The sequence below is a fragment of the Volvox carteri genome (assembly GCF_000143455.1).
Source record: "Volvox carteri f. nagariensis unplaced genomic scaffold VOLCAscaffold_127, whole genome shotgun sequence".
Classification (NCBI taxonomy): Eukaryota; Viridiplantae; Chlorophyta; class Chlorophyceae; order Chlamydomonadales; family Volvocaceae; genus Volvox; species Volvox carteri.
In genome coordinates this window covers 53,057-80,632 of record NW_003307670.1, presented here as the reverse complement: position 1 = coordinate 80,632, position 27,576 = coordinate 53,057, and the positions used below count along the sequence as shown (strand labels likewise).

General features: G+C 53.3%; 4 protein-coding genes across 4 annotated transcripts; 3 read left to right on the top strand and 1 right to left on the bottom strand.

Moving 5' to 3' along the window:
- Window positions 1-684: 684 nt before the first annotated feature.
- VOLCADRAFT_100574 (uncharacterized protein) lies at window positions 685-13,311 on the top strand (the record flags this gene model as incomplete). Its single annotated transcript, XM_002959130.1, has 15 exons — window positions 685-734; window positions 1,137-1,344; window positions 2,028-2,165; window positions 3,011-3,192; window positions 3,846-4,030; window positions 5,076-5,324; window positions 6,337-6,407; window positions 6,898-6,969; window positions 7,912-8,114; window positions 8,490-8,623; window positions 9,731-9,870; window positions 11,245-11,337; window positions 11,818-11,877; window positions 12,531-12,715; window positions 13,191-13,311. The coding sequence occupies 15 exons, from the start codon at window positions 685-687 to the stop codon at window positions 13,309-13,311; spliced, it is 2,091 nt and encodes a 696-aa protein (XP_002959176.1).
- Window positions 13,312-14,202: 891 nt separating this feature from the next.
- Window positions 14,203-14,661, top strand: VOLCADRAFT_100573 (uncharacterized protein; the record flags this gene model as incomplete). The annotated part of the gene is made up of 1 exon (XM_002959129.1): window positions 14,203-14,661. One exon carries the CDS (start codon window positions 14,203-14,205, stop codon window positions 14,659-14,661), a length of 459 nt encoding a protein of 152 aa, XP_002959175.1.
- Window positions 14,662-17,339: 2,678 nt separating this feature from the next.
- VOLCADRAFT_108506 (uncharacterized protein) lies at window positions 17,340-21,938 on the top strand (the record flags this gene model as incomplete). Its single annotated transcript, XM_002959128.1, has 5 exons — window positions 17,340-17,887; window positions 18,116-18,221; window positions 19,662-19,774; window positions 20,003-20,301; window positions 21,798-21,938. 5 exons carry the CDS (start codon window positions 17,340-17,342, stop codon window positions 21,875-21,877), a joined length of 1,146 nt encoding a protein of 381 aa, XP_002959174.1. The 3' UTR covers window positions 21,878-21,938.
- Window positions 21,939-22,339: 401 nt separating this feature from the next.
- Window positions 22,340-26,856, bottom strand: VOLCADRAFT_100571 (uncharacterized protein; the record flags this gene model as incomplete). The annotated part of the gene is made up of 5 exons (XM_002959123.1): window positions 22,340-22,512; window positions 23,102-23,136; window positions 23,728-23,778; window positions 24,330-25,753; window positions 26,491-26,856. 5 exons carry the CDS (start codon window positions 26,854-26,856, stop codon window positions 22,340-22,342), a joined length of 2,049 nt encoding a protein of 682 aa, XP_002959169.1.
- Window positions 26,857-27,576: the final 720 nt, after the last annotated feature.

Below are 27,576 nucleotides of genomic sequence, written 5' to 3'. Positions count from 1 at the left end.
TCGACTCGCTAATCCATCTAACAGGTCTAAACCTGTTAGATCTCGCATTATTAGATCTAAGGTCTAGACCCAGACACATGTTGATAGTTTTCATGAAATTTCATGGTATGTTCACTGTTTCACAATCACTGTGATATATTACCTATCCGGGAACTATAAGAGCTCCATCAGGCATTCATTACAGAATGTTTTCATGGTTGATGCATTCTTAATGCATACTTATATGACATACTTACATAAAACCGCTTAATACCAGTGTAAGAATGTTTAAGAATGCACACCCGCCTCCTCCATGTTCTTCCGTCGTTCTTATCGTTCTTAAGCATTCTCCTAAGTTTCTTAACCCCCCTCCGTGTTTGTAGGGATGTGAGGGGACAAGTTGGATGGCCTGCGTGCGTGGTTTTATTGACATGATGTACCTGCTGCTAGCTTCTGTTGGCCTTGTTGACCTGCTGTATCTGCTAACTGCATGGGCCGGGGTATTAACGTGCTGCCGTCGAATCGTTTTGCCCTGGTACTGAACCTGCGACGCCAAGTAGGACAGCAAGAAAGTAGTTAGGAGCAACAGTTGGAACGGTGTACAAATGCACCCACACACACGCGCGAGCTGAGCTGTGGTAGTAGCTGTCGCACATTATGGTACACACCGTCTATAATTAGGTGGCGCTGAAGGGCTCTGCTAGCATGTTGAGAGCCGTTTACAAGGTCAGGGGTTTCATGTCCATCCTTCCAAAGTGGGTACAGGATCTCAGACTTCATGCCTTTACTCGTTTACAGCTACTTACACGACTCAATTTTGCTTCATCCGGTATCCATTCATACGCTGGGCACTCTTAACTTCACATGCTTTTCGTTCTCGGTTTGGCGGGATGTGTGACCGTACGTACCACAGCCTGGAAAGGACTTCCGAGATGGTTGCACTACTGACCGGCATCATCTAGGACGCATCATCCAGAGGCATACCCAAGAACCCTAGTAGTAGTAAGATAGTACATTGAATGCATGATTGCACCACCACCGCCGGTGGTATTGCGTCACTCATCACTGCATCTGGTGCTGTGACTACCACTGCATGTGCTTACACTGCGGTCGCCTTTCTTAATACTGTTTTTTCGTTTTGCTGGCTCTGCTGGAAGGGCGGCGAGCCGTGACATTGGGGCAGGCCTCCTAAAGGTCCTGCTGGAAAAGGGTGCGGGGATCATCAACTCGGCCCCTCTGCCTGCCGACTACCAAGGGAACACGCCGCTGGACCTGGCGGTGAAGAAGGGGTACTGGGACTCTGTGGAGCTGCTGCTGGCCAACGAGCTGTCGAGGGCTGCACCACTTCGGCTGGCGGTGATGAAGGTAGGTGATACTCTGGGTGTGATGATGTTATAACATCACCTAATTAGGTCCGGTATTTCCATTTTTGCAAAGTAAATGCACGTAATAATAACATTTCATTATTCATACTGCACGCGTGGATGATGCCAGTTGGGGTTCCAGTTGGGGTTATCACAATGTTTATGATCACACGCACCTACGACCAGTAAGTCAGTCCATCCCTGCTGAAAGGCGGGTGGGCACATAACGGACCCACTGATCCATCCATCCATCCATTCATCCAGTGATACGAGGTCCCACACATTTCGCGATGTATGTATGTGGCTGAAGTGAGAACAGTTTGACGGCATGCATGCCTGGTGCTCAGTGTAAATACTACAGATTACTGGATCAATGAGTTGATGATGACTATGCTTGCTTGCTTGTCAGCTAATGATAAAAACCGACGGACATGTGTGACCCTGGAGTGCTCGGCCATTAAAGGCTGTTCACTATAGCAAGGGGCACCTGTCGCCCATTACTCGCTACCACATTATAATGTAACTAACTATCTAGGGAAATAGTGGCATGCTACCTACCTGGACCCATACATATATAGACTCACACCTCATCACACGCCATGCGCATATGTGTACGAAGGGATCAGCTCCCCTTGGCATCTCCCGCGAGTACTCTTTGTCTGGTCTTACAATATGCATATGCAGGCATGGAAGAACCTGGCGTCGAAGATGCCTGCCATGCTCGTGAAGTTCTTGGATGCCGTTGGTATTGAGCGGCTCACCAAAGTACAGCGGCTACCCATGTGCTGGGGGGATGAAATACTTGTGGTGCTCGGATCGCAGGTAGGTTGGCGGGTGCGTGCTGGTTGGTGATGCACGTACATGCATATATGTGATGAGCTGATGACGAGGTGGGATATGAAATGTTTGTGTGTTATTCATGAAATGATGCATGTAGGTGCAGACTCAATCTCGCATGTGTATTTCCTTTACAGCAGAGCACCTTGATGACTCGTACTGGGGGCAGCAGCAGAAGTGCGTAGCTACAACGTCGTGCTGAGCAATAATCAATTAACCTCGCCGCAGCCAAGTATGCTTATTAGCGAGGTCTGTTTTGAATTGTCTGGTCAGCTGCTGTGTCCGCTAGGGGTCTACGGCATGGTAGGTATGTAGCGTAATAACCGACGGATTGGCGAAGAAGTAAGGTACGCCTGAGCGGCAGGATGCTGACGCTGCACTGAAAGTTATTCGGATATTTGGTAGGACGGCAATGGTCTGTTGGGGTTGGGGGCGAGGGGATGGTCAGAGAGAAATGATACTAGTGTTTGTGGTGTTTGCTGTGTGCTGTGTATAGTGTGCTGTGTGCTGTGTGTGTGTACGTGTGTGTGCATGTCTATGTGTATACACATACACGCACACGCACACTCACTCACACTCTTTTTCTCACACATACATGTGTGTGTATGTGTGTGTGAGTGTGTGTGAGTGTTATGCCTCGAGTTGCATTATTACCCTGCATATGCATAACGCAGAGTAGGCGAGATGCACTGCTTTGTACGATATGGTATAGCATCGTACCCCTATGACATCACTTGGGATATGGTACAGCATCGTACCCCTATGACATCACTTGGGAGATGTGTGGCTGCTTGCCTGGTACATATATGGCCATGTATGTGTATTTCCAGATGGACTCAACGGACATGACCAAGGAGGTAGCGTACGACATGTTCAGCTATAAGCATCCGGCGATGTGGATCCGGCAATTTGGTGCATACGGGGTGGATCCGGCGAACCTGTCCTTTTTCAGGTTCTGTGCCAAAGTGGACTGGCTTGCAGTGCTGTGGCACTTCTTCAAGGCCCTGGTGCGGTGAGTTGCGGGTGTGTATCTATGATGTTGATACAGGGTGATATAGCTTCACCAGCGGCCCCCTTTCCCGAGGCAGTCCCAGCTCTCCCTTGCGAGAGGGGCACCCTAATCCATTCACCCATTCGACTTCAGGATGTACTCTTTGAGTTCGGCAAGTCACCACCACCATTCAATCAAATCTAGCGGATCAACGGGAACAGAAGCCAGGCCTTAACTTCTGCCAGCCACCTGCCTGTGATCTATGTATCTATTCATGTATTTCTGGGTCTTGGGGATTCGTGTTTCGGCCGTCCTGCAGGCAGATAATAATCCTCCTTCCGTAAGCACATGCAGGAACCTCAGAAAAGATAACTGCGGGGCCTAAGCCCTGGCGTGTGGCAATGTAGGGGCTGGCAATGTAGGGTTGATATTTCCCCTACCTTAGCCACCAGTATTTTGCTGTCGTAGCAGATCTCCGCCTGCGGCTGCCGATGAGCATTGCCAGCAGTCTATCCAAGCTGCTGCACTCCCCAGGCAAATGTGCCCCGACCCGGATTGCAGGAAGCTAAGCATACACATGCAGCAGTAACGTCTCCCGCCCATTCCTCCCTAATCCAGTACCTGTTACCTTCCTTTCGTGCATTTCCATGATCTAACTATCATGGTGATGATAGGTATTTCCTACGGATTTCCATCGCGCCATACGAGGTTGGTTTCTGTGCATTGCCATACGTGGCGCTGACGACACGATCCGTGAACGACTCTCCATTGGGCGCGCTGGTAGCCAACAATGTCTATGACGCCTTCTCAACCGACGCAATAGCTGCGGTGATCACATACAAATGGGACATGTACGCTGGTAAGCTGCCTGACGGTCCATACATTCATATGGCAGGCGGCAGGCAGAGGTTAGGGCCTGACCCTTTGCACCCGGCCCACCCGGGTTCAAATCCGCCTGCCGGCTCCTCGGGTGTTTGAGGAGTGTTGAAATGGGAGGTGGCCTCCCATCATATGAACGATGAAGGACGTGATAAAATCAACTTATGAGCAAACCATGAACTAAGTTGATGCGCCGTTGATCCGCGAGATTTGGTTGGATGCTGGTGGTGAGTTGCCGAACCCAACGAATACACTCTGAAGTCGGATGGGGTGACGGATTAGGGTGCCCCTCTAGCAGGGGAGAGCAGGGACTGCCCGGGAAAGGGGCCGCTGGCGAAGTTAACCACCCTGTAACAACATACATACATATCATGTTATACAAGTAGGTGCGGCAAGACCCCTTTACCCCCCACCCAGTTTCCACCTTCTTACGTGGATAGCATATATCAGCAGGCTCGGATCGGTACATGGCCGAGAGAGACGGTTGCTGTAACTATGCTGGCGGGTTGATCGGTCGATGGGTGTGCTGCCTATGCCTATGCATATGCATATATGCGGTCATGTAGCTAGCTACGTACGTACTGCTAGCTGTAGGCCATGTTCCCTGCTGCTGCTGGTGGTGGGTCACTACCTAGTACATATGATAGTATTACCTAGTTGCTGACCGACTCATAGCTTTTTTGATCATCGTTATGAAAGGGCCAGCCGGGGACGGACTCGGACCTTACCAAAAGAGCTGCACGATCCAGACTGCACCAGATATGAGTCATTCTGATTTGGAGCTGCAGCTGCGACCTTACGATTACAAGTCCTCATCCTTACGGAGTGGCGATTCCGGCAATCATGCAGCAAACCTGTGTTCAGAGAAAGAGTGATCAGGCATTTCCGTGTTTCTGCCATGTCGCCTACATCACGGCCCCACCATCGAGAGCCCACACAGGCCTAAGCTATCACTCTATCTCCTCTCATCCACAAAGTATGTAATATAAGTACAGATGCTATTATTATTGGCACGCCGCACGCAGGCAAGATATACAGGAGGCAGGCCGTGGGTTATTGCTTCTTCATGGCATTGTACATCACCACCACGACGATCGGTTTGGAATGGTACCCAAGCGTGGGCCGGCTGGCAGATATGTACGGCAGGAGAGGTTGGAGTACACGGATGGTGCTCCGCTTTTTGCTGGAGCTCTTGCTACTGCTGGGCAGCATCTGGTATCTGTGGCGAGAGCTTCGCCAGATGTACCGACAGGGAGCCTTCCAGTACGCCTTCGGTATGTGTATGTGTGTGTGTGCAGATAGGTTGAAACGGGTGCATAAGATAGTGCTGTAATCGTTCGGGTCCACCAGGCAGAATGAGTATGCTGTTGTACACCTACCTGCCGGCTGGCTGGTGCAAGGCTACCTAGGAAAAACCTTGACTGTCCAGGCTTCACAAAATACAGATGAATTATTGCTGGGATGGGGAGCTAGTCGGCCGCTGGTAGGAACACCCCTTCTTTCCGCCCCTATGGTGGTATCGAAAGATACCGATTGAGGCAGAGTCCACCTGGGCCCAACGCCGGCATGTTCGTGAATGTTCCCAGTCTGACTGGGTGGCGTAGATGGAACCGAAATCCGCAGACGGATATTCCCCCAACCGATAATCAGACAGTACCAGGGACGCAGATCCCAGATTTACTCAGGTAAAGCCCCCGCAGGTATGGATTTCCGCAGAGTGGCATTTGATTAGCATTTCCGACGTACAGCAGTCGCAAGCCGCCGGGTTAGTAACAGTATAATTAGACAGTCCTGTAAACATGAACAGACTGTGTAAACAGGTTTCAGTTAGTTACAGCGATAATGGTAAAGAGGATCGAACAGTTCGAACCGAAAGGAAATACGAACAGCTACAGAGAACAGATTTCAGGATACAACTCCCTATTAATTGGGTATGCATATGCATGGTACACAGCCGAACATGCTCTCAAGGTATTTGCTAGCTTGCTGGGACATCTATTTGAGGCCAGGCACCGGCAATAGTGCTGCATGTGATGAAGCTCTGGATGGTGCATGGGTTACGTTCTGAACCTCGAGTGAGAGGCGTAACTGTGGATGCACGCTCTAAATCGCACCGATATGGGTGCGTGGGTGGGTTTTTTATGAACATGTGTATGGTCTGTCTTACGTTTGGCTCAGACCTACCGCCCCCGCATATGGTCCACCATCACCTCCAGTATCAACAGGTAGACCAGGTCTGAATTGGCGTTCTCTCCCTGAACCTCGTGTATTTCGATCTGTCTGCAGGCCTCAACTCTGGTTGGAACTGGGTGGAGGTGTTCTCAAGTCTCATGGTGGTGTTGGTGCTGCTGCTGCAAGTGAGAGTTGGGCTTGTGTGCGTGCATGCTGTGTTTGATTTACTGTGTTGAAGGTGTATGTGTCCTGTTTTTGAGGGACATGGGTATCCCCCCATGCGACGCCTGCCTTCCATCCTGCCCACATCAGCCGTGTGGGGACCCGAGGACTTGTGTGTAGATGTGTATATGTAGATTGTCGGCAAATGGCTGAGGGATGGGAGGAGGGAGGGAATGTGGGTATGGGTTATGGACTCCAGCCTGGTTGGCCCGGGTAAGGTCCAGTTCAACAGGCGCATGCATAGATGAAATAGTGGTTGGAGGCATTATAAGTCAGAAATACAGGTGTAGGTTAGTCACTTCATTCTCTTGCTTAAGCCAATAGCCAACCGCTGATTAGAGGTATAGGTGACTTGCTATGATAAGGCGCGCTAGCTTTGCTGCCATCGCCGCCGTCACCATTAATGCCGTATGCCCCTTGCCTTCCCCTCCCGCCTGCTGCGATGCATGCAAGGTCCTGGGTTTCGAGGAGGCCCGCTGGGTGATGTCCGCATGCACCATGCTCCTGGGGATCCGCATGCTCCAGGTGGCATCAGGTGGCTGGCACTAGGGTTTGTCGCTGGGTGCATTCCAATGCGTATGTATACTACGTATGTACGTGGTAATCTGTGTGTATGTAAGGACGCGTATGTACATGCGTACGTAGAAGGCATATATGATGTGTGAAACAGGGGGGTACATCTTCGCCAGAGGCAGCTACCCTGCGAAACCCTGCCTTCCCCGGTATATCGGGGCACCCTCATCCAGTCACCCTAGTCAACTTCTCAGTGGATCGCTCAGGTTCCGCACCCACATGCAGCATCCAACAGAATCTGCCTGGTCGATAGCGGCCCAATTCCGTTCCTGGTAGGCTCGCAGGCCAGGTCTCCACCGGTCATTAACTAGGGACGTAGATTCGAAAAGTTTATGATCCTAGCGGGTATCGATCCCAGGATCTCCCGGGGTCAATGGTCGCGCGTTACCAGTAGTGCCAAACCCTGGCGTGTAATTTTATGTAAAAAAGGAAAAATATGTATTCATTTGTCATATTAGACTGTGGACCGCTAGAGCCGGGGGCAGAGCCGAAACACAGCGCAGGGGTCGGGAGAACTCAGAAAAATTCGGCTAGTCATGTGTACTCCCGACCCGATTCAGGCCGTCAGAAAGTACGCATCACAGCCGCTCAGCCGCGCCTCCGTCCTGGGATGGCGCGGCAGTACAAACAGGACTGGCTCTCAAGTCCCGCCTGAACTCCTTCATAACCCAAGCTGAGGCAAGGGCTCACCGAAGTCTCCAGTCCACCCCCAAAACAAAGAGGCCAAGGAGAACGGCCGGGGTGTCTCGGACAGGAGAGGCCTCCTGAAACTGCACACAATCCAATCATTGGCCTCCAAAAAGGACAGGCAAGAGAGCAAAAAACCACAAGACGCCTCGCATCCACCTCAAGACTCCTGACCTCCTCCACCTCTCCCTCCCTGGGCTGTTCCAGGGGAGATACGGGAGGACTGTGTCACGGGACCCGGCTCCTAGGTCCACCACAAGTCCACAGGGGAAGGAGAGTAGCCCGCGTGGTGCCTCCCCCTTACCGTTACTAGACCGGAACGGCTGGTCTTCTAGATCTCAAGAGAACCCCAAGAAGGCAAAGTTCCCGACCTCGATCTCTGCCATACCACCCAACCCTGCAGTACAGACGTGCCTAAGTAGTACGGCCCATCTCGGGTCACACCTCCCCCTCATCCGAGCCCCGCTGCAACCACCGGTGTTCTACCTCCTTATTCCCCAAGACCTACGTCCTCTTGGCGCTCTCTCAGCCTTACCCCATCCCCTCCCCGATCGCCCCCAGCTATCCCGGTCTCTCCAAACCCATCCCCTCAGCGTGGCGTTAGGGGAAAACCGACCCCCTCCCTGCCCCTCACTAACATTCCCCCCTTTCCCCTACCCTCCCCCAACCAACGAAACACTTCCCCCTTGGCTCCCCACCGGCTACTTTCAACTCCAACCCTTTCTTCCCACCCATCCTATTGCCCTCTGCCCCCCACACCACCCTCCAACCCTTCCCCCCACCAGTCCCAATCACCCTCAACCTCCCATACAACACCCGAGCCCTGCCCTGCCTAACCCGCCCACAAGCGCTCTTAAGCTGCGATTTCGACCGCCTCCGCGCATCACATCACTGCTTCTGCAACCGATAAGATCAGGAGGTCAGGTCCCACTCCGTCCCTGCCCCTTCGCGGGATGCCCAGCACCACGAAAGAGGGTAAACGCGTCCAGAAGCCCATCACTGCATGGGCGCGGGCTTGCTCCAAGGGGGTTGCGGCCACAATGGTTGCCGCTGTTTCTACTGCCCCTGTCTCTGTATTTCGCCCCGGTGTGTGGTCCTCGTCCCCCGGCGCGTTCAGTGCGGGCCCTACCTGTGGTCTCACCCCGTCGGCCGGGGGGAAGAAGTCCGTTATCCGCTGCTGCCTGGGGCCCGGCGCCTGTACCTACTGAGCTGGCTGTTGCGGCGGCGGCTCCTGGTTTGCCGGCCTTTCCTGTCTCCTGCTGGCCGCCCTCAGGCAGCATCTGCCGACCTCCATGGCAGACAGGGGCGCTAGAGCAATCACGTCCCAGGGGGCCTGCTCGCAGCCGGTCGGGGGCTGTACTAGCCAGACCTGCTTCCGGGTGACACCTATGTATGTATGTTGTTACAGGGTGGTTAAACTTTACCAGCGGCCCCCTTTCCCGAGGCAGTCCCTGCTCTCCCCTGCGAGAGGGGCACCCTAATCCATTCACCCCATCCGATTTCAGAATGTATTCGTTGGGTTCAGCAACTCACCACCAGCATCCAACCAAGTCTAGCGTATCAATGGCCCCTCAACTTAGTTCGTGGTCAGCTCACAAGTTGATATTATCACGTCATACACCGTCCACATGATGGGGAGCCTCCGCCCATTTCGACATTTCTCTAACACCTGAGAGATCGGCAGGCGGATTTGAATCCGGTTCGTCCGGGAACAGAAGCCAGGCCTTAACCTCTGCCAGCCGCCTACCTATGTACACCTATGTATGTATGTGCGAAGTACGGACTACATAGCTGCTGTGTGTTAGAACTTGACGGAGCTGATAGATTCATCCAGTCGGTGTGCTCTTGGATATCTTTAGCCAGGTGGCGTCGACGTTTAGTGGGTGGGTTGGCTGCTTGGCTCACAGTTACATGCAGATGTTCTAGTGTGGACCCAGCCCGCCGCTTTGCATATCCAACCTATCTTGCTTATCGCTCCCTTCATTAAGCTCTAATTGCCTAAGTAACTCCCCTTTGCCGCTCATAGGTCTGGAGGGAACGGGCATCTATGTGCAGATCATAATCCGCATCATCACAGACCTGGGCCCTTTCCTGCTCATTGTGGCGATTACGCTGGCCACGTACACATTCGCATTCCAGCAGTTCATCGTATACTACGAGCAGCAGGTAACACACCACTAGGGTGTCGAATCTGTATTTGCAGCATCACCTTCCTTTAATTCAAACACTAGCCCATACCCCGCCTGGCTACTGACGTAGCTAGGAAAGCATCACATGCATAGCATGGAAATAATACCTGCTGCCTAGAAACGTGGCACCCTTGAAGGGTAGGGGAAAGCTACGGTGCCCTACTGCGATGCATCACACCACGTTGGTTAGCTATCCTATCCAGGGTTACGCAGGTGCGTGGCTGCTATATGTATAATTTTGTGAAACAGCGGGTATAGCTTCACATGGTATAGCTTCACTAGCCTGGCAGTCCCTCCTCCGACTTCTGAGGAGTCAGTGACTTAGGGGGGTTTAGCTCTCATCACGTGGTGCAGACATGCAGTGTGTAGTATGCTTCAGACAACGCAGCCATGAAATGGTGGTATTGAAAGATACCGATTGAGGCAAATGGATGGATTATAATCTCCAGCAGAGTCCACCTGGGCCCAACGCCGGCATGTTCGTGAATGTTCCCAGTCTGACTGAGCGGCGTAGATGGAACCAAAATCCGCAGACGGATGCTCCCCCAACCGATAATCAGACAGTACCAGGGATGCAGGTCCCAGATTTACTCAGGTAAAGCCCCCACCCATACTCAAGTATGGACTTCCGCAGCATCCAGATGGCGGACGAGTATCAGTAGTCGCTTTATCCGCCGCAGCTAACAGTAGCCGCCAGTAAACTGACCTCAGTATTAGTTAGACATGTAATTACCGACAGCGGAAATATACAGGTGTTGGCAAATCGGACCGGACGAGCTAACCACCGACAGTTGGGCAATGGAGCCACAGGCTGTACAAGAAGCTTACAGGATACAACATAGTGCAGTTGCATGGAATTTGTCAACTCAACAGCGGTGCCAACTCAACTCCTGGTCGGCTCACAGGTCGTCACTATGACCGTGTCGGTCACTATCCGTCGGCATAGGGGTGCTTCCACCCTCTTACGGTCAGGATCGATCCTGGAGACTTTCAGGGGCTCTTATGCCGCGCCCAAGGAAATTTGCTGTGTCTGAAACCCTTCTTTGATCACTGCAAAGCAGTGTCCGCCATCAGATATGCACCTAACTCGCCACCATGACATCATGGCTGCTGCGGATACATGAACCCTTTCGGGTTCGTACCAACACACACATGCAGCATCACATTTGCCCTGCTGTACTCTACGGTCTATCACACCATGTATGTGGGCCCCGCCCCGCCCTCTCCTGTCCAAAACACTCACACTGAGATTCGTCGCACCGCCCATGTAAGAAGGGATCAGCTCCCCTTGGCATCTCCCGTGTTCACTCTTTGTCTGATCTTATAGTCCATCTGCCCCGTTTGTGGTCAGGTGGCCAATGATGGTGGCGGCAGCATTTCCGACAAGTTCACCGAGTTATTTAATGGCTTCCCCAACAGCTTCCTATCGGTCTACTACTTCATGGTATGAAAGAGGACCCGGACAAAGATAGAAAAGGCAGGTTAAGCTGTCTTCAATAGCCCATACATCAGAAGCGAGGGAGCAAAGAACAGGTGCCTGCCACTGTGCGGTAACTACTCGCCCAACAAAAACACTTTACTTCATGCTGGCAGTGCAAATATTCTGCTTGTGTAGGCACTGATCGAGCTGTGTAGTGCCGCTGGCTGGTACATATGACCTACCTATCGTTATGTATGCACCAGCCACTCCCTAACGAGCTGCCGCCGTTAATTAGTCCTCCAACCAACTCCAACCTAGCTACGCTGGGTGCAGGGGAAACTAAAGTCTGTGCAACTGCGTGGGCATTTTTTAATCCCTAATATTACCCTAGCTCTTATTACTATTGTCCCCTGATGAATTCTTCTCCGCCCCGCCCCGCATTGCGGATGAAGTAAGTTGCTGGTGATATATACCTACCTGTTCCTGGGTATGTATGCAATGTAGGCGGCCGGCGGCATCGAAAAGGACGTGGGTGGCGAGGCGAAGTACGTATGGTACCTCCACGTAAGTTCGTTGTGGCGTTGTTGGCATGATGCATGGCTGGTGCATACATAGCTAGGAGTTGGCATATGTTTAGGCAGTTGGCGCTGTACATGATTGCCGATTGGGATAGTGTATTACTTATTTTTATGATTTTTACTTCCTACTGCGTAAGTAAAGTTTCCTCTCGCCTATAGACCAAGGCCCCGTATAATAGATAGGGCCCTATCTACTATAGGAGGCATCGTCTACAGGCGAGAGGAATTTTACTGACGTGGGTTGTCCATCTATGAAGTCTATATGAGTGCCGTTGATGGCCTTGTGAACATTGAACACTTATCAACCTTGCAATGGTATGAATGTAGGATTAAGGAGGTTCGAGGCTGTTTCGTTTGGCAGTGGTTGCACGCCCCATACTAACCATACGTATCATAGGTAGAGTGGCCCCGATGTACGTTGCCACACGACAGATTGTAACTAACTTCCGCATTAAACCCATCCGCACTGCTGGCTGCTGGGCTAATACAGATGTGGATGATGTCTTATGGTGGTGTAGGTAGGTAGGGTTCCTATTATTCGCTACTTGCTCCATCTGCTGCCCACACCATCCGCTAAGATGCACCCTCTTGCTCCTGCACCTACCTGCCTACCGTTGCTGCTCCGTCTGTTACCCACAGGCAATGCTCATCAGCTTCTCGTTCTTCGTGTCCATCATCCTGCTGAACCTGCTCATTGCGACCATGTCCACTTCATATCAGGAAGTGCAGAAGCATGCCAAGCAGGAGTGGATGCTGCTCAAGGCAAAGCTGATACTGGATATCGACTCTGTCTTGCCCGAACCTTTGTTCAAGAACCGCGACTTGTAAGTTGGAAGACACAGGTTGGACGTACATGATCGGACCTCAGGCTAGGGCTGCCGTGCGGAGCAGCCGAAGAAAGGGGACGGAGGGAAGAGGAGAGGGTCATAGTTGATTTAAGCTTGCGAGTGCCAGGCAGGGCCTCACGTGTATTTATTAGCTGGCCGCCGGAAAGGCGGCTCTCGTTTAAGCACGAGGTGCTGGCAAAACACTTCAGTGCCATGCGTGCCGTATTAATATTGTACGACAGCAACTACAGCCGCTTGTGGCAAAAATCTTGTATAACAACATGGCGAATATTCCCTTAGCCATCCCTTAGGTCATCATGACAGGATGTTCACGAAATCCGCTTTTGCTGAAGCACGCCAAGACATGCACACGTGCCTTTTGCTTGCGGTCCTCCTGCCGCCGACGCACCCTCAAGAAATCAATCGACTGTACACTACAGCACAGCTGCTGCCTGCTGCACGCTTTCAACAGGTCCGCGCCCAAATGGTTGTACGTGTTCAAGGAAGAGGACGGCAACACGCGTCAGGAGCAGCAGCACACGCCTCCGGACGCCGTCCACCGCCCCTCTACCCGAATGCATCTTCGTCACTAGGGCAAAGGGTGACTAGCGTTAGGTCGCGTTATCTTGCGTTGCGTCGCGTTTCACAACGTTAGATGTGTATAAGCTTGCGTTCCGTAACGCAGAGCTAACGCACGACGGCTGTGGCAAAGCTGAAAATGGGCCCTTTTGACGGAACATTCAGGAACATTAATTACGGAATCAGTATTCATACTTAAGAGGGTTTATTTGAGATTAAATTTGTGCTTATTTGGTTGACTTTAACAATTAATCAATATGTAAGGCTTAACGCAGCTTGACACACGCCAAACACGATTTGCTTGGCGGTTCACGAGCGAATGCATGTTGTATGTACTCTTGGTGGAAAAGGCTTAAGCTTGGCGCAGCCCGTCCCACAGCAAACACACACTCAGTGCGAAAATCTGATTGCAACTGTACCACAACAAGCACACGCAATTCACAAGTTAATCCACATGCGCATGCATGTACTTTCAGTGTGCACCCGAATGTGGGCAGAACACACACGAACCGCACACAAGGCAATGAAAATGGAATCCTTGGTACATGCAAAAGCTCAATGCATATATCTTAACACCGCCTCAAGCATAACCGGAGGCCTCCGGTACCTAGGTACAGGATATAGCAAAGAAGCACTTGTTTATCATACAATGCGCAATCCAAATTGCATGTGACTACTTGCTTTCCTGTGAAACTGTATTACCTATCGGTACCACGTTAAAGCCCCGAACGATTGGGCGACACATACGTCTGCTGTCTCGCCGTCCAGCTGCAGTCCAAGACCAAACAACCGCCGTGGCGGTCCGCTAAGCACGGCACGAATACATGTTTAGTGACTGCAGAGGCAGCTTGCTTGGGAAGCCCGCTTGTCGAGGCGGCCTGCGGAACTGAAGGCGGCTCAGCTGCATGCAGCTAGCGGCCGCCAATGGCGGGACATTGAGGAAAAAGCCGCTGCTGCAGTCCGCTACATGCGGCTCGGAGGCTGTTCTGGCAGCTGCAGCAGTCCGCTACATGCGGCTCGGAGGCTGTTCTGGCAGCTGCAGCAGTCCGCTACATGCGGCTCGGAGGCTGTTCTGGCAGCTGCAGCAGTCCGCTACATGCGGCTCGGAGGCTGTTCTGGCAGCTGCAGCAGTCCGCTACATGCGGCTCGGAGGCTGTTCTGGCAGCTGCAGCAGTCCGCTACATGCGGCTCGGAGGCTGTTCTGGCAGCTGCAGCAGTCCGCTACATGCGGCTCGGAGGCTGTTCTGGCAGCTGCAGCAGGCACCTTAAGACTGCTGCATCTTGATGACGGCGGCAATGGTGCGGTTGGTACCGGGCGTGTAAGGGTCCATGCTCTGGACAAGAGCCATAGTGGCGACCAGTGAAGTACAGCAAGGAAGGCATAACATCAAAACGATGCCAGTGGAGGGCACATGTAGGCAGCAGCCGCCGGTGGGGGTGTTAAGGTTAAAAACTGCTGTGGCAGTTCATTCAGGACGGCACCAACGGCAGGTTTAGCAACTGCAACAGGAAGAAGTCCAGCCCAGCGGCAGACACTAGAATACATAACAGGTACAGTATAACTAGACCGGCGACAGCAGAGTCTTGACCTCCGAACACCAAGTAGTCGCGATACTTAAGTGTCTGGCCAGAGCATCCCGCCTGGGTGAAGAAGCTCATATCTCGGCCTACCTGCCGGACGAATCTCCACGACCACTCCTGCCGTAGTAGGATACTGTCGGTGGGGCCCAAGGTCACAAGCCTGTTAGGTCCGCTACAAACGTCTGTCAGCTTCACGCATGCCACGTGGCATGTTGGTAGTAGCTGGCCGCAGGAAAGGCCTCTATAGATGCTGGAATTGCGCTTTAGCGCGTGTATGTATTATTAGTGCGTGCCGTACTGCTACACATGTCGAGCCATTAAGTGACATGGTCGACACTCGTATTGAGTTTGTCAACGAAATAAACAACTATTATTAATAATAATCGCTTAAATATCCTAAGGAAAATGTAGCTTTCTACATCCTCCCCTCTGAATCTAACCGTTCTGGGAGCGTCACCTTGTCATATCCTTCCTTACGTATCAGAAAAGGACTCGCGAGCTGATGGCTGAGGCCTGAATCAGCTAGGATATTCGCCCAGGAAACTTCACACCTCTTCTTAGAAGAAGGAGTTTGTCCCTTAGGTTGTGAGGGTGCTTCTTCGACGCAAGTTTGACGAATATGAACGCAAACTTGCGTCCATATTCGTCGACTGCTTCAGCCAAGGGATCAGATATTCCTCTGGTTCATGTGTATTATGACTAGAGTCGTAACCTTCCCATTTGATCAAATACTAGCAGCGACACGCAAGTGTATATGTATCAACAATTGTTGATACACTGGTTGGGTGAACGGTAGCACTGCCGTGGGTATGGGATTCTGGCATGTTGGCCGGTTTGTTGATGGCAGTGGTGTGCGATAGGGGTCAGTTAGCGGTGGGGATCGAGAGGGGGTCGCGTGGTGATGTTCTTCGTTACGCACACAAGTTAGCCCCATGCCTAATAATTGTTGCGACGGCTTGGCGTGTCCCATTACATTATAGTTGATAGAATGTCAGTGCGCTGTCACTTCTTCGGTTTTTCACAATGGTTGTCTCTTCTTATTGTCTTGATCTCTTCTGTTCCTGGGCTCTGCCGTGCATGCCTGGGAAAGCGTTTTAGCTTTTCAGTTCCGGGATCTGAATTGCTGTAATAATATTTATTTCCTTGTCTGCGTCTGTGAGCATCCTATGCTCTGTATCAGGCGTCATGAAGGGAGGCGGAGTCCAAAAAGACTCCAGGGAAGGAGTGGGGGAAGAGGGTCAGGTAAGGTGTCGCCACGCGCCCTTCTTGAGATTAAAAATTCGGCGAGGACTCATCAGTTTGTAGCAGGGGGCGGCGAGTGAATAGACCCTGACAGGTCGATAGTTTTTTAGTCAGGATCTGTCTGGAGCGAATAAGTATGCGGAGAATAAAGAACATACTACAAGATGCCAAGTTGATATAGCGTTGAGGGCGTTGTATGACATGTTGACCGTCCGGCCAGGTGCCCGCAACCGGAAACGTACAGGGCCGTACAAAATGGCAGTACTAGCTCGTCGTCTTCGGCTATGCATATTCAAGCAAAGGCAAACCAAAGGATTATGCCAGAAGAGAGACGTAAACTGATTCAGCTCTGCAACCGGCAGTCTCTCAGAGACATCGGCAAACGCTTCGGGAGTTTCGGGTCGTACCGAAACTCCCGAAAACAGAAATAGAGTTCCCAAAGTCGGCCGGCTTGCAGAAATAGGATCATACGCCGTATACGTAGGTGTTCAGATTTCCACAATGTCAAACTACTGCAAACAAAAAACGCATTTTCATTCCGCGGCTTTGTAACAGAAGAAATAATTGGAAGACATAAAAGACCCGTTCCCGAGACCAGGAATACCCCGCTTGCCGATGTCTGGTCTCTCTCAACCTTTCCAATCGCCAACAACGGTAACTGCTGCAACGGTGACTGCTGCCTTAGCCAAGGCGCAGCGTTAGTGCCTCAGCATTGTAACACGTGTTTACTCAAAGCGATGTGCTTCCCGCACATGTTGTAGTGTTGGGCCACTACGCGAAGTTGCGCTCATTTTCAAACGCGTTTGGCATGTCCTACCTGATCACAAGAAAAGGCAATTTTACTCACAACGGATCTAGCTGATCTAGGTTAGCCTAGGCTGTAACGTGCACACCGCTTTTCAAGTCCAAGGATTGTATCCGCTTAGAAGGATTCCCTTAGAGCTTGTTATAGTATTTCATCACGTTACCTTTGCCTTGCATAAACTACGAGTCTGGTATATCAGCTAAGGGCTCCAGCGATTCGGAGGGCTGCTGTAGCACAGTCAGAACACGAAACAGCAGCGGCAGGTTAATTCAATTTGGGAAATAAATCATTTTTTTCCTTACAGCGCTTCTCATGGCTAGTCCTGGCACCGGGGCCGACCCCGGCGCAAGGGCTCCTTATGTGGGAAAGGGCGCGCGCGATTCGTCTCGCCGGCAGGCTGTCTCTGCAGCTTTGATGTGGCACAGCTCCCTCTGGCAGCTGCTGCTCTCCATCATCAGCGCATTCCTTACAACTATAAGCGCATCGAAAGGCCTTCCTCCGATAGACCTGCCGCAATCGCCTTCGGACTACTACAGCGACCTCGTCACTGTGTCCAGCAAAGTTTATGGCGAGGTCAAGAAGTCTGGTCCTCTGCCCGCGGAACGCTATGACGAGAAGCTTTTTAACCAGAGCGCCTTCCGTGACTGGCTACTACTCAAGGTGGTTTACCGGGAGAATGTCACGGTGCCAGCGCCCATGTCCTACAGATGCGGCGTCTTTGTCAACCACGACTACAAGCTGATCTTCATCCGCAACCGCAAAGCAGCCTCGACGACCGTGTTAGACACATTCAAGACCGCGTGCAAATCCCAGAAAGTCATGTGTATGAAGCCATTTTCGGAGGAGGAGATGGAGGCGCGCGGACTTACCCACGACACCATGTGGAACTCCTATTACGTCATTTCCTCCACACGAAATCCATGGGCCCGCGCGGCAAGCGGCTACGATTACGCGCAAGACAGGTACGGAAGTACGGAAGTACGGTGTACGACACACCTGGGAAATATGCATTCATTGCCAAATTCGTGCATTCGCACTCAGAAGGGTCGACAGGTAAGATGTTACACCAACAAAGCCTTAAAGCCTTATGAGGTTGCCGTCGCCTCCCCCCCCCCCAGTCCTCACCTGGGATTTCCCCGTCTTGCTCTCCCTCCACGGGCCCTCCCTCCTCACCACGTGACGTCCTTCAGGTGGCCGGTGAAGACTGGCGTGTGCGGTGTCGTTCCCTTCCGCCAGTTCTGTACGAACCCGTACTTGTTGGGCACCATGGGCAACATGTTTCGTTGTGGAGCCGAGGTGGGGATGGAGGGGAAGGGATGAGGGGAAGGGAGAAAGGGGAGAGGGAAAGGAGGAGGGGGGAGGGGGAAGGGGGGAGATTTTACGGCATATGAGGCTGCTGGGTGGGCGAGGGGAGGGGGGCGACCGCGGAAACCTACCTGCCTACCTAGCCGCCAAGACTAAAGTAAGAGCGGGAGAAAAGCCGTAGAACGAAGCCGTGAAGGTGGTGTAGAGGCGGCGAAAAACAGGCGGCGAAAAAGTAGTGCTGACGTAAGCTGGAAAAGGATATTTGCCGCCGGCCTGGCGGCGGCATTTACGAGATCGTAGCAAATCCGGCTGATTAGCTCCTGGTGACATGCAAGTGCTCCTCCCAAACCCCCCAAAAAACGCGCGACCGACCCGACTATCCTAGTCCGGCTAGCCGACTGACGCAACGCGATAAACCGACAAAGCTCGAACCTCCTTCGGACTCACCTGGCCAGGCAGCAGAAACAGCGGGCAAGGGCACATGCGAGGCAGAGAGGTGGCAAGGTTTGTGAGCAGCGAGCGAAACGCATGCAAATGCCGCTGAAAGGGAGTATTAAGCTGGCTGACTGGGGAACCCGGGAATAAGAAGCCCTAAAGAACCTCTGTGAAAGTGGAAGATAACGCAGGGACTAAAAAGAAAGCAAAGGCGACGCAGGATGACGCAGAAGGTGTCGTACGAGATGACGGAATTGACAACAGGATGACACATTGGATGACGTGTACGCCGGCAGAAACGCAAAGAAGCTAGAAATGGAAAACTGGATAGCAAGAACGCATAAGAAAAACCAAAGGGAGGAGAGGCAGTTGGTAGGAAGAGAAGCGCAAGTGTGTGTGTGTGCGCTTGCCGGGGCCACACGTGGCTCCCGCCAACCCGCGCCCACCAGGGGCGTGTGCATGCAGCCCCCTAGTGCCTAAGACTTGGGAAGGTAATTTTGCAGTAGGGAGGGGGAACGGGGGAAAGACGAACCACAGACTAGTGAAGGTGCTGCCAGGGCAAGAGTGTACCAGACGTAGAACTGACCGAAAGGCGTCCGTGAAGACCGCGACCTCGGGATGACGCAGTGAAGATGATGTCGGAAAAACTACCTACCTAAGCCGCCAGGACTAAAAAAGCAGAGAAAGCAGTAACGCCAAGCCGTAAAGAAGTAGGTGTAGAAAAGTAGGTGTAGAGGCGGCGGAGAAGTAGTAAAGCACTGCTGTCGTAAAGCTGGAATAAAGTTTGCTGCTGGCCTGGAGAACTAGCTGATTTGCTGGTAATGAAAAGCTGGGAGGGGGGGATGGGAAGGGGAAGGGCTCCCTCCTCAAGCACCGCACTTACCACCACAACCACCATTACGAATGTACGCCACAGCAACCGCCACACCGGCTTCGCAACTGACCCGCGGTCACTCCCCTCTCCCCCCCCTTCCACTCCACTCCACTCCACTCCAGGGATCCTTTCGTGGTGATGATTCCTGGGCGTACGACTTCTACCACGTGGAGCCCGCCCACCACTGCATGACGGATGCGAGTGGCGCCGGGCTGGCTGTGGACTTCCTGATCCGGTGGGTATGTACGGGGCATGTACATACATACATACATACATACAAACATGCATTTATACACGTACGATGTCATCTATATATATATATATATTTCTCTTTTCTAATTTGTATATGTATATTTTTGATTGCACAGAATCACCTGTATGTAATGTGAAAAATTTGAATGAGCTGTCGCATCTTTCTCGTTCGTACACATCTTATGCACGTACACACGCATGTGTACGGCAGGTACGAGCACCTTCACGAAGACTTCACGGCGCTGGTGGACATCATTAACGAGCGCCGCAAGGGTACCTCTCTGCCCGAGCTGAAGAAGGGCCGGATTCGGTGGCGTAAGCAGGGTGTGTACGTGCAGGCGACTCGCAATCTGACCGGCGGGGTGAGCATGTGGCGGGAGGACGCTGCGGCGCTGGTGTCTTCCGACCGCCACGCGGTGCGGTACCGGGGGTGCGGTGTGGAGTGCGTCAACGACATTGCGAAATTCTTTGCGGCTGATATGCAGCTGATGAAGATTGAGACACCGCCAGGTCCGTAAGGAGGTGGAGGGGGGGAGGTGGTGGAAGGAGGAGGAGGTGACGGGAAGGTGGGAGGAGGTGGAGGGGGGGAGGTGGTGGAAGGAAGGAGGAGGTGGAAGGAAAAGAAGAATGATCCCATTCACCATTGCGCAATTTTCTGACGGTGGCAATGGCGGTGGTGGCGGCCCTCCGGCGCCGCCTCTTTATCCCCCCGTGTGTGTGTGTGTGTGCGTGAGTAGGGGGGTAGGGTGGGTGGGGTAATGTTGACGTCGCCTGGTAGCGCACTTGATGGTGATGACTTGCGTGTACATGCGTACATACATACATGCGTAAATACGTACATACGTACATACACCCGGAGGTGTAGTTGATCATTTGAGGAGGAGTTTTGAAGTCGACTGGGGGGGACGGAGGAGTTGGAAGTTGGACGGAGGTGTTCGGGAGGGAGGAGGTGGTAGATGTCCTTACGAGTGTGCAGCAGCAGCGGGGGGCGGTAACAGGGGGCGGTACCGGGGATGTAGCTGAGGATGAGGACGTTATCGTCTTGATGACCATTTGATTTCCCCCAGCCCCCCAGCCCACAGCACACGAGCTGGGGGCTGGGGGCCTAGGGGTGTGTGTGCCAGCAGCAGCAGCAATGCCAGCAGCAGCAGTTCTGCCCCATCAGGCTGTCAGCGGGGATGAACTGAAGCTCATCATCACCACCCGGGGGCAACACCTCTGCACAACACCACCACCACCACCACCGCGGCGGGGAGGGGGAGGAAGGGCGAGTACTAGTGTACCGGCGCAACGGCGGCGGCGGCGGTCTAGTTGCAGCACCGGATACGGAACGACTCGACTGCGTGTTTGCTAGTAGCATTTAATTCGCCGTCTCGTTGCTGCTGCTACTATAGAACACTCACTGGATTGGGAGCGGCGTGTTGTGGAAGTCAGTGGGAGGTGCCACGCCTCAGGGACTCATATGCTCAAGTGTGTGCTTGCATGCATGTCGAGTGGAACGTTCTTTTACTTGCCGTACATGTGTCGTTTGTCGTACAAGTCCCGACGCGCGCGGGTGCGCGTGGAATGATGATAGGGAAGGGCGCAATGACTGGTCGGTTATATTTATGATGTGACATACATACATCATACAGAGACGTTTTGATGGGGAGAGCGTGCATATCTCGTGCTTACTACATGATCAAGCACTCGGTGTATGTATGTTTGTATGTATGTATCACGCGCACGTGCACGTACGGCAAGGCTACATACATATACACGGTGTCGCGCACGCGATGATTAACACGGTTGGGGCCTCTCCATGGTGCGGAGCGCACCCATCCCTCTGTTGCATTTTGGCGGTAGAACATATCTGATTACGTGGCGGAAGGAAGGTCTAGGCAGGCTGACCGTGCAAATTCGCATGTAGGTAAAATGCGCTTGTTTGCGTGTGTGTTTTTACCTGCGGCGGCGTCCGCTGGCTGCTGCTGCTGCTGGCTGCTGTTGCACTGCCGACGGCCGCACAGCAGTAGGTGGCGAGCGCAGGGGTGGGGGCCGCAAAGGACACAACAGGACTTTTGGTGGTATAGAGCGGGACATGGGCTAAGTAATTCGACATATTATTGTGGCTTTTTTTTGAATAGGTGCATTTGTAATCCATATGCATGACCGCCAAACTTATATCCATAATTCCTGAGTGCGACTGCAGAAGAAGGCCAGCAGTAGAAGGCCTTGACCGTACAAGGTGATGAACGTGGAAGAATGGCGCGGGAATGTACTTCAGAAAGGAACAAACGTAGAAATTGCAGAGTCTGGAACTCAACGTGGTTTCACCGCCGCTTTCATGATAGGTAGGTAGATAGGTAGGCGCAAAGTGGACATACATATGTACAATCACTGCCCGGCTATAGCGCTACTTGTTGACTTAGATGTTAACCTAGAGCGAAGCGATCGGAGCCTCTAAGTCTGGTTCTGTGCGACTGTCGTACAACCGTATTAGAATGGCGAGTATATCGCACTTCAGCTCCTTCATTGCAGGCATTCTGCCTTTCACTCAGTAGAGAGAGCTTCAGCTTGTAGCTGACAGTTCCCCGCCCACCTTCCCCCCCACGGTCTTGCGATTGTTAGTATCCCCCTCGCCTCCTAACCACCCTATTTCGCTTCTTCGCTGGTCGATTGCAGACACCTCCACGCCGGGCTCGGCCAGCGGCGGGCCGGTGGCAGACGCCCGCTGAGGGGCGGCTGGACAGCCGGCGAGTCGACAGAGGGAGGGTTGGGGAGGGTCCCCTCGTTGCGGCTTGGTCTTTCTAGCCTAGTAGTGCGGCCTCGGGGAGCTCCGGTTGGTTAGGGCTCGTTGCTGGCTCAGTCCAGGCCCCCCTTTTTCTTTGGTTTATGTAGTTTGGTCGCAATGCGTGAGTTTGTTCAGGTGGCCTTTGGGCGTTCCTTGGGTTCGCGTTGTGTGCTGTTCTGTCCCACGCGTGTTGCCCCGTAGGGGTGTGTTGGTGGGCCGCACAGTAGTGGTGTGGCGGCCGATGGGCCGTAGTCGCGCGGCCGTGGTTGGCTGGGGCTGAGTTCTCCTGCAGTGTAAGGGCCATGGCAGCCGGTCTCCCCGCTTCCCGTCTCCACCATTCTAAGCACGGTTAGCAAGCACGTCAAGAGTCAGAGCCACGAGAAGACGGTTAAGGGAGACAGGAGCACGGAAAATCTTAGAGGCTTCCGGGACATGAACGCCCTGCGATATTATTACTGCGCCGTGAACAGCACCACGCATACACGCACGCACGCACGCACGCAAACCACCAGATAGAGATGAACTCCCCCCGCGACCCACCACCGGCAATAGTCCTCCCTAGACACGGCCCACATCTGTGTGGGGGCGTGGGGTGCATTCCAGGGTGGGGGATGGGATGGGGTGGGAGAAGAAGGCGGTCTACCGTCCCGTAAAATCAGTAAGCAAATACACCCCTTGGCGGGGTACGTGTTCGCAGGACAGACAATGGCGGCCGTGCACATGGCAGAGGCACGGGGGAGTTAGGAACTCTAGCTACTAGCTACTAAAACCAAACACGAGAACACAACTTAGGGCCCCCTGTATGTATATCCATCACTTCACCACGGCACCCACTAGGCCAACACACACACGCACCCCGCGGACACACACACACACGTACCCCGCGGACACACACACACACACACACGTACCCCGCGGACACACACACACACACGCACCCCGCGGACACACACACACACACACGTACCCCGCGGACACACACACACACACGCACCCCGCGGACACAGACACACACACGTACCCCGCGGACACACACACACACACGTACCCCGCGGACACACACACACACGTACCCCGCGGACACACACACACACACGTACCCCGCGGACAGCCAATATTTCAGGCCTGTTCAGGTCGCTGACGACTTGGAATCTGCTGAGACCCACCTACCAATACATCGTCCATGCGGCCCTTTTTTCAGGCTTTTACGGACACCCCTGCACATGTGTGTATGTAGGTATGTAGGTATGTGTGTAGAACTTGTAACTCCCTCATACCCTAGGGTGTCAAACGTCTTATCTGCAAACATCTACACACCGTTCATCGTGTGTCAGACATCTATTTTTCAAGCAAGGCATACTTTAGCACAACTTTGGGCCCCCTGTATGATGTGTGGGACAGGGGGTTCATATCTTCACCCTGCGGCCGCTACCCGGCAGACCCTGTCTTCCCCGGCATTTCGGGACACCCTCATCCAGTCACCGGAGCACGCAGGCAGACAGACAAGAGGGCCGCAGCTGCTGGCAGACATGTGCCGTATGCCGTACACATGTGTATATTAATTATTATTAATCCTCTGGATTTCAAAATTTAGCTCTGCAGGGGACGGCGCAGTACGGCCCAATGCTGCTCGTCTCCTCCCCCGTCCGATGAGCAAAACGAAGGAGATCGCGAAGGAGGGGCTGACGACCACGACGGAGACGACCACGACGGAGACGACGACAACAAGGTATCAGCGCGCGGCCATCGACGGAGCCTGATCACACACTCGAGGGCGGCTGCCGCTGTCGATATCTGCCGCACCGATGATGGCGGCATTCGCTGTGGGTCACCACCATCATCATGATCGTCACCATCTTCAGCACCGGAGACCGCCACCGGCGTCTCCACCACAATAAGTCCAGCTGCAGGTGCAGAAGTGAAGTTGCCGCAGTCATAATCGCCGCAGCCCTTATCAACAAAATTGCCATTATTGGCCTCCGCAGACGCCACCCTTGAACAAATTCGCGGCTGCTGCTGCTGCTGGCCCCCCTGCTGGGCGCCCACTTCGGCCAGGAGCCCGCCGTCATGTGAAACAGGCTGACGTCTGGATGGGTGGCTCTCCGAGGGATCCCTTATCGCGGAGCTCAGCAAAGGCCTGTTGTATCTGTGGTAGTCCTGGGGGAGTGGCGAGGGCAGTGACGGCGCTGATGACAACATCGCGGTTGGAGGGGTTGAAACAAGAGGCCTTGTGCTAGCCTCCCGCAGGTTGTCGTATGACGGCTGGAAGTACGGCGACGGCGACCAGGTCACATAACGGTCATGGGCCCAGACGAAGTCCAAGAGACGCCGCTTCTGTCCCCCCAGCTGTTGCTGCTGCTTGGGGTCTTTTACTACGTCGCAAACATGGTTGGCCATGAGCCTGCCGTCGTACACAGCACGACAGGTGCATCGTACACTTTGATCCAAGTTATTGAAGTGCATTGGAGGTCCGTAATTATCCCGATTACCCTCATGCGGGGATGGTGAAGGCAGAACGGCTGTCTGCTGCACGGCGACCTCGTTGCGGGCGTCATTGTGCGACTGCTGATTATGAATTCGTAACAACGGCGATAGCTCATCCTCACTTCTGCCCCTGCTGCTGCTGCTGCTAGCAGTAGTGGCCAGCAGTGAGAAGCGACGACAGGGGGGAACGAAGCTGGTCGACGTCGGAGGCGCTGTACCTAACCGGATTTTCTTATCTGGAGCCGGACAATAATTCATCATTAGGGCAGCTGCGCATTCCATGGCCGCAGTAGTGGTGGCGACCATTGTGGCGGTGGAAGGCGCCACAACACCATGTTCATTAGCAGGTGATCCATCACGTAGCCCAACGGCGGGTCCCATCGCCGTCTGCGGCCATGCGGTCAGCATTTGATGAGGCCCCCTTGAATGGGATCCCCTAAGGGAGCCAGCAGCCGGACAGCTACACGATGGAGGCGTAAGATGGTCCGAAAAGACTGTTCTCGGCAGGAATTGAACCGGCGCGGTGGCAGCTGCGGTGGCAGCAGCAATAAAAGGGGCTGCAGAGATATCGACAGCAGTGGTAGTGGTGGTTGTCATCGTGGCTACGGGAGGACGACTGGGCGAACACGGCACGGTGCTTGCGGCGTGGAGCGTCAGGGGCGGCGGCGCAGAGGCCTGCTGACGGGGAGTGAAGAAATGGGCAAGTACCTGCGGGATATGGTAAGGGAGAACGTAGGAACGCAGAAAATGCATGATTGTTTGTGAGAACACAATCGTTGAGTCACCGAGTGAACGACGAAGGAAAATTGGCTTATTAGGACCTAAGGCTGTTGCCAAGAAAATTTAATTAGCCGCAGAGATATGCGACTGTGATTTCAGTGATTGCGTTGTGCTCTCAGTACTCTTAACACCGTCCGGCTAACCACACGGTGTGTCATGCTCTTTTGTGTGTGTGTGTGGGGGGGCCGATCATGCACACAAGTATGTATGTTGTTACAGGGTGGTATAGCTTCACCAGCGGCCCCCTTTCCCGAGGCAGTTCCCTGCTCTCCCCTGCAAGAGGGGCAACCTAATCTATTCACCCCATCCGACTTCAGAATGTGCTCGTTGGGTTCGGCAACTCACCACCAGCATCCAACAAAAACTGGCAGATCAACGGCGCCTCGACTTAGTTCCTGGTCAGCTCTCAAGTTGATATAATCGCGTCCTACACCGTCCACAAGCTGGGGAGCCACCTCCCAAGTCAACGCCCCTCACACACTGAGGGATCGGCAGGCGACATAGAACCCGGACACTACGGGAGAAGAAATCAGGCCTTAACTTCTGCCAGCCACTTGCCTAAGTATGCACGAGTGCAAGTAATGCTTTAGCAGCCTTACAGCCTTTTCTGCATAGACAATTGACAAGCTGCAAAATGCATTTTCCTCATCAGCAGGCCTACTCACCAGCGCGCCGGATGCCAGCAGCAGCAGCAGGTCGTTCTGATGATCCTGGAAACCTCCTCGCTCGCCGTCTCCTCGGCGCCATTTACACGCGGCCGTTCGGATGCAGCCGGCGGGCAGCAGCAGCTGCAGCTGCTGTGGCTGCTGATAAGCGGAACAGCAGCCCACCTCCTTGACGGCCTGTTGGGCAGTGCCGTCGTCGGCCGCAGCAGCAGCAGCAGTAGTGTTCGCGAGGAAGGCGGTTTTCCTGCTGGTGTTGTGATTATTATCATTATTTGGACACAGTAGTGGAGCCGGATGATGGGTAATGCGGGCGAGAGTCGACGACGTCTTCGCTACGGCAGCGGCATCGGAGCCTTGGTCGGCCATCTGTTCTTGGATCCGATGTGCCGGAGGTCCTGTATGTATGTGTACACATGTATGTGTGTGGGGGGGGATCGACGGCAGAGGAGTCAATTGATGAGGCAATAGTCCGTCGAGGCAGCAGCAGCAGCAGCTAGCAGCAGAGGTCGTTGACCACCACTTGTTATCAGGAATATTCATTTGAAACTAAACTACGAGGAGGTGGAGGAGGAGGAGGGAGGACGAGGAGAAAACAAATTCTATATCCATCCATGAAATGCACCCTAAGGTCAGGAGAGGAAATGGGCGGCCGCGGCGGCCGCAGGTTGCGTGCTGCTGCTTGTGTTATCAGCAGCAAAAATGCACACCTCACTACTACTGCTGTCTATCTGTATGTCTGTAGCTCTCCGCTCTCCTGTTATGTGGCTGGCTCATCATCGATCACGCAATGAATTAATCCACCCACGTCGGCGGCAAGATAGCGTCGGCTTCCACCCACGTCCTTTGTTATTGGACGAGGCAGGCAGGCAAACCAAAGCTGATTATTGTCATTACTATGCCATACATGCTGTTTTACGTTTGGTCGCAGGTTTGTTTACTCAATCGCTCGCTCGACTCGGTTTATATACAGCAGCGGGGACGACAGCTACGACGGGTGTTCGTGGAAAGCAACGCGTAGGAAGGCAGCAGGTAGACACTACTCGGCTTCTAGGCTGAGGAGTTGTTAACAAGCATCCTGCAAATCTC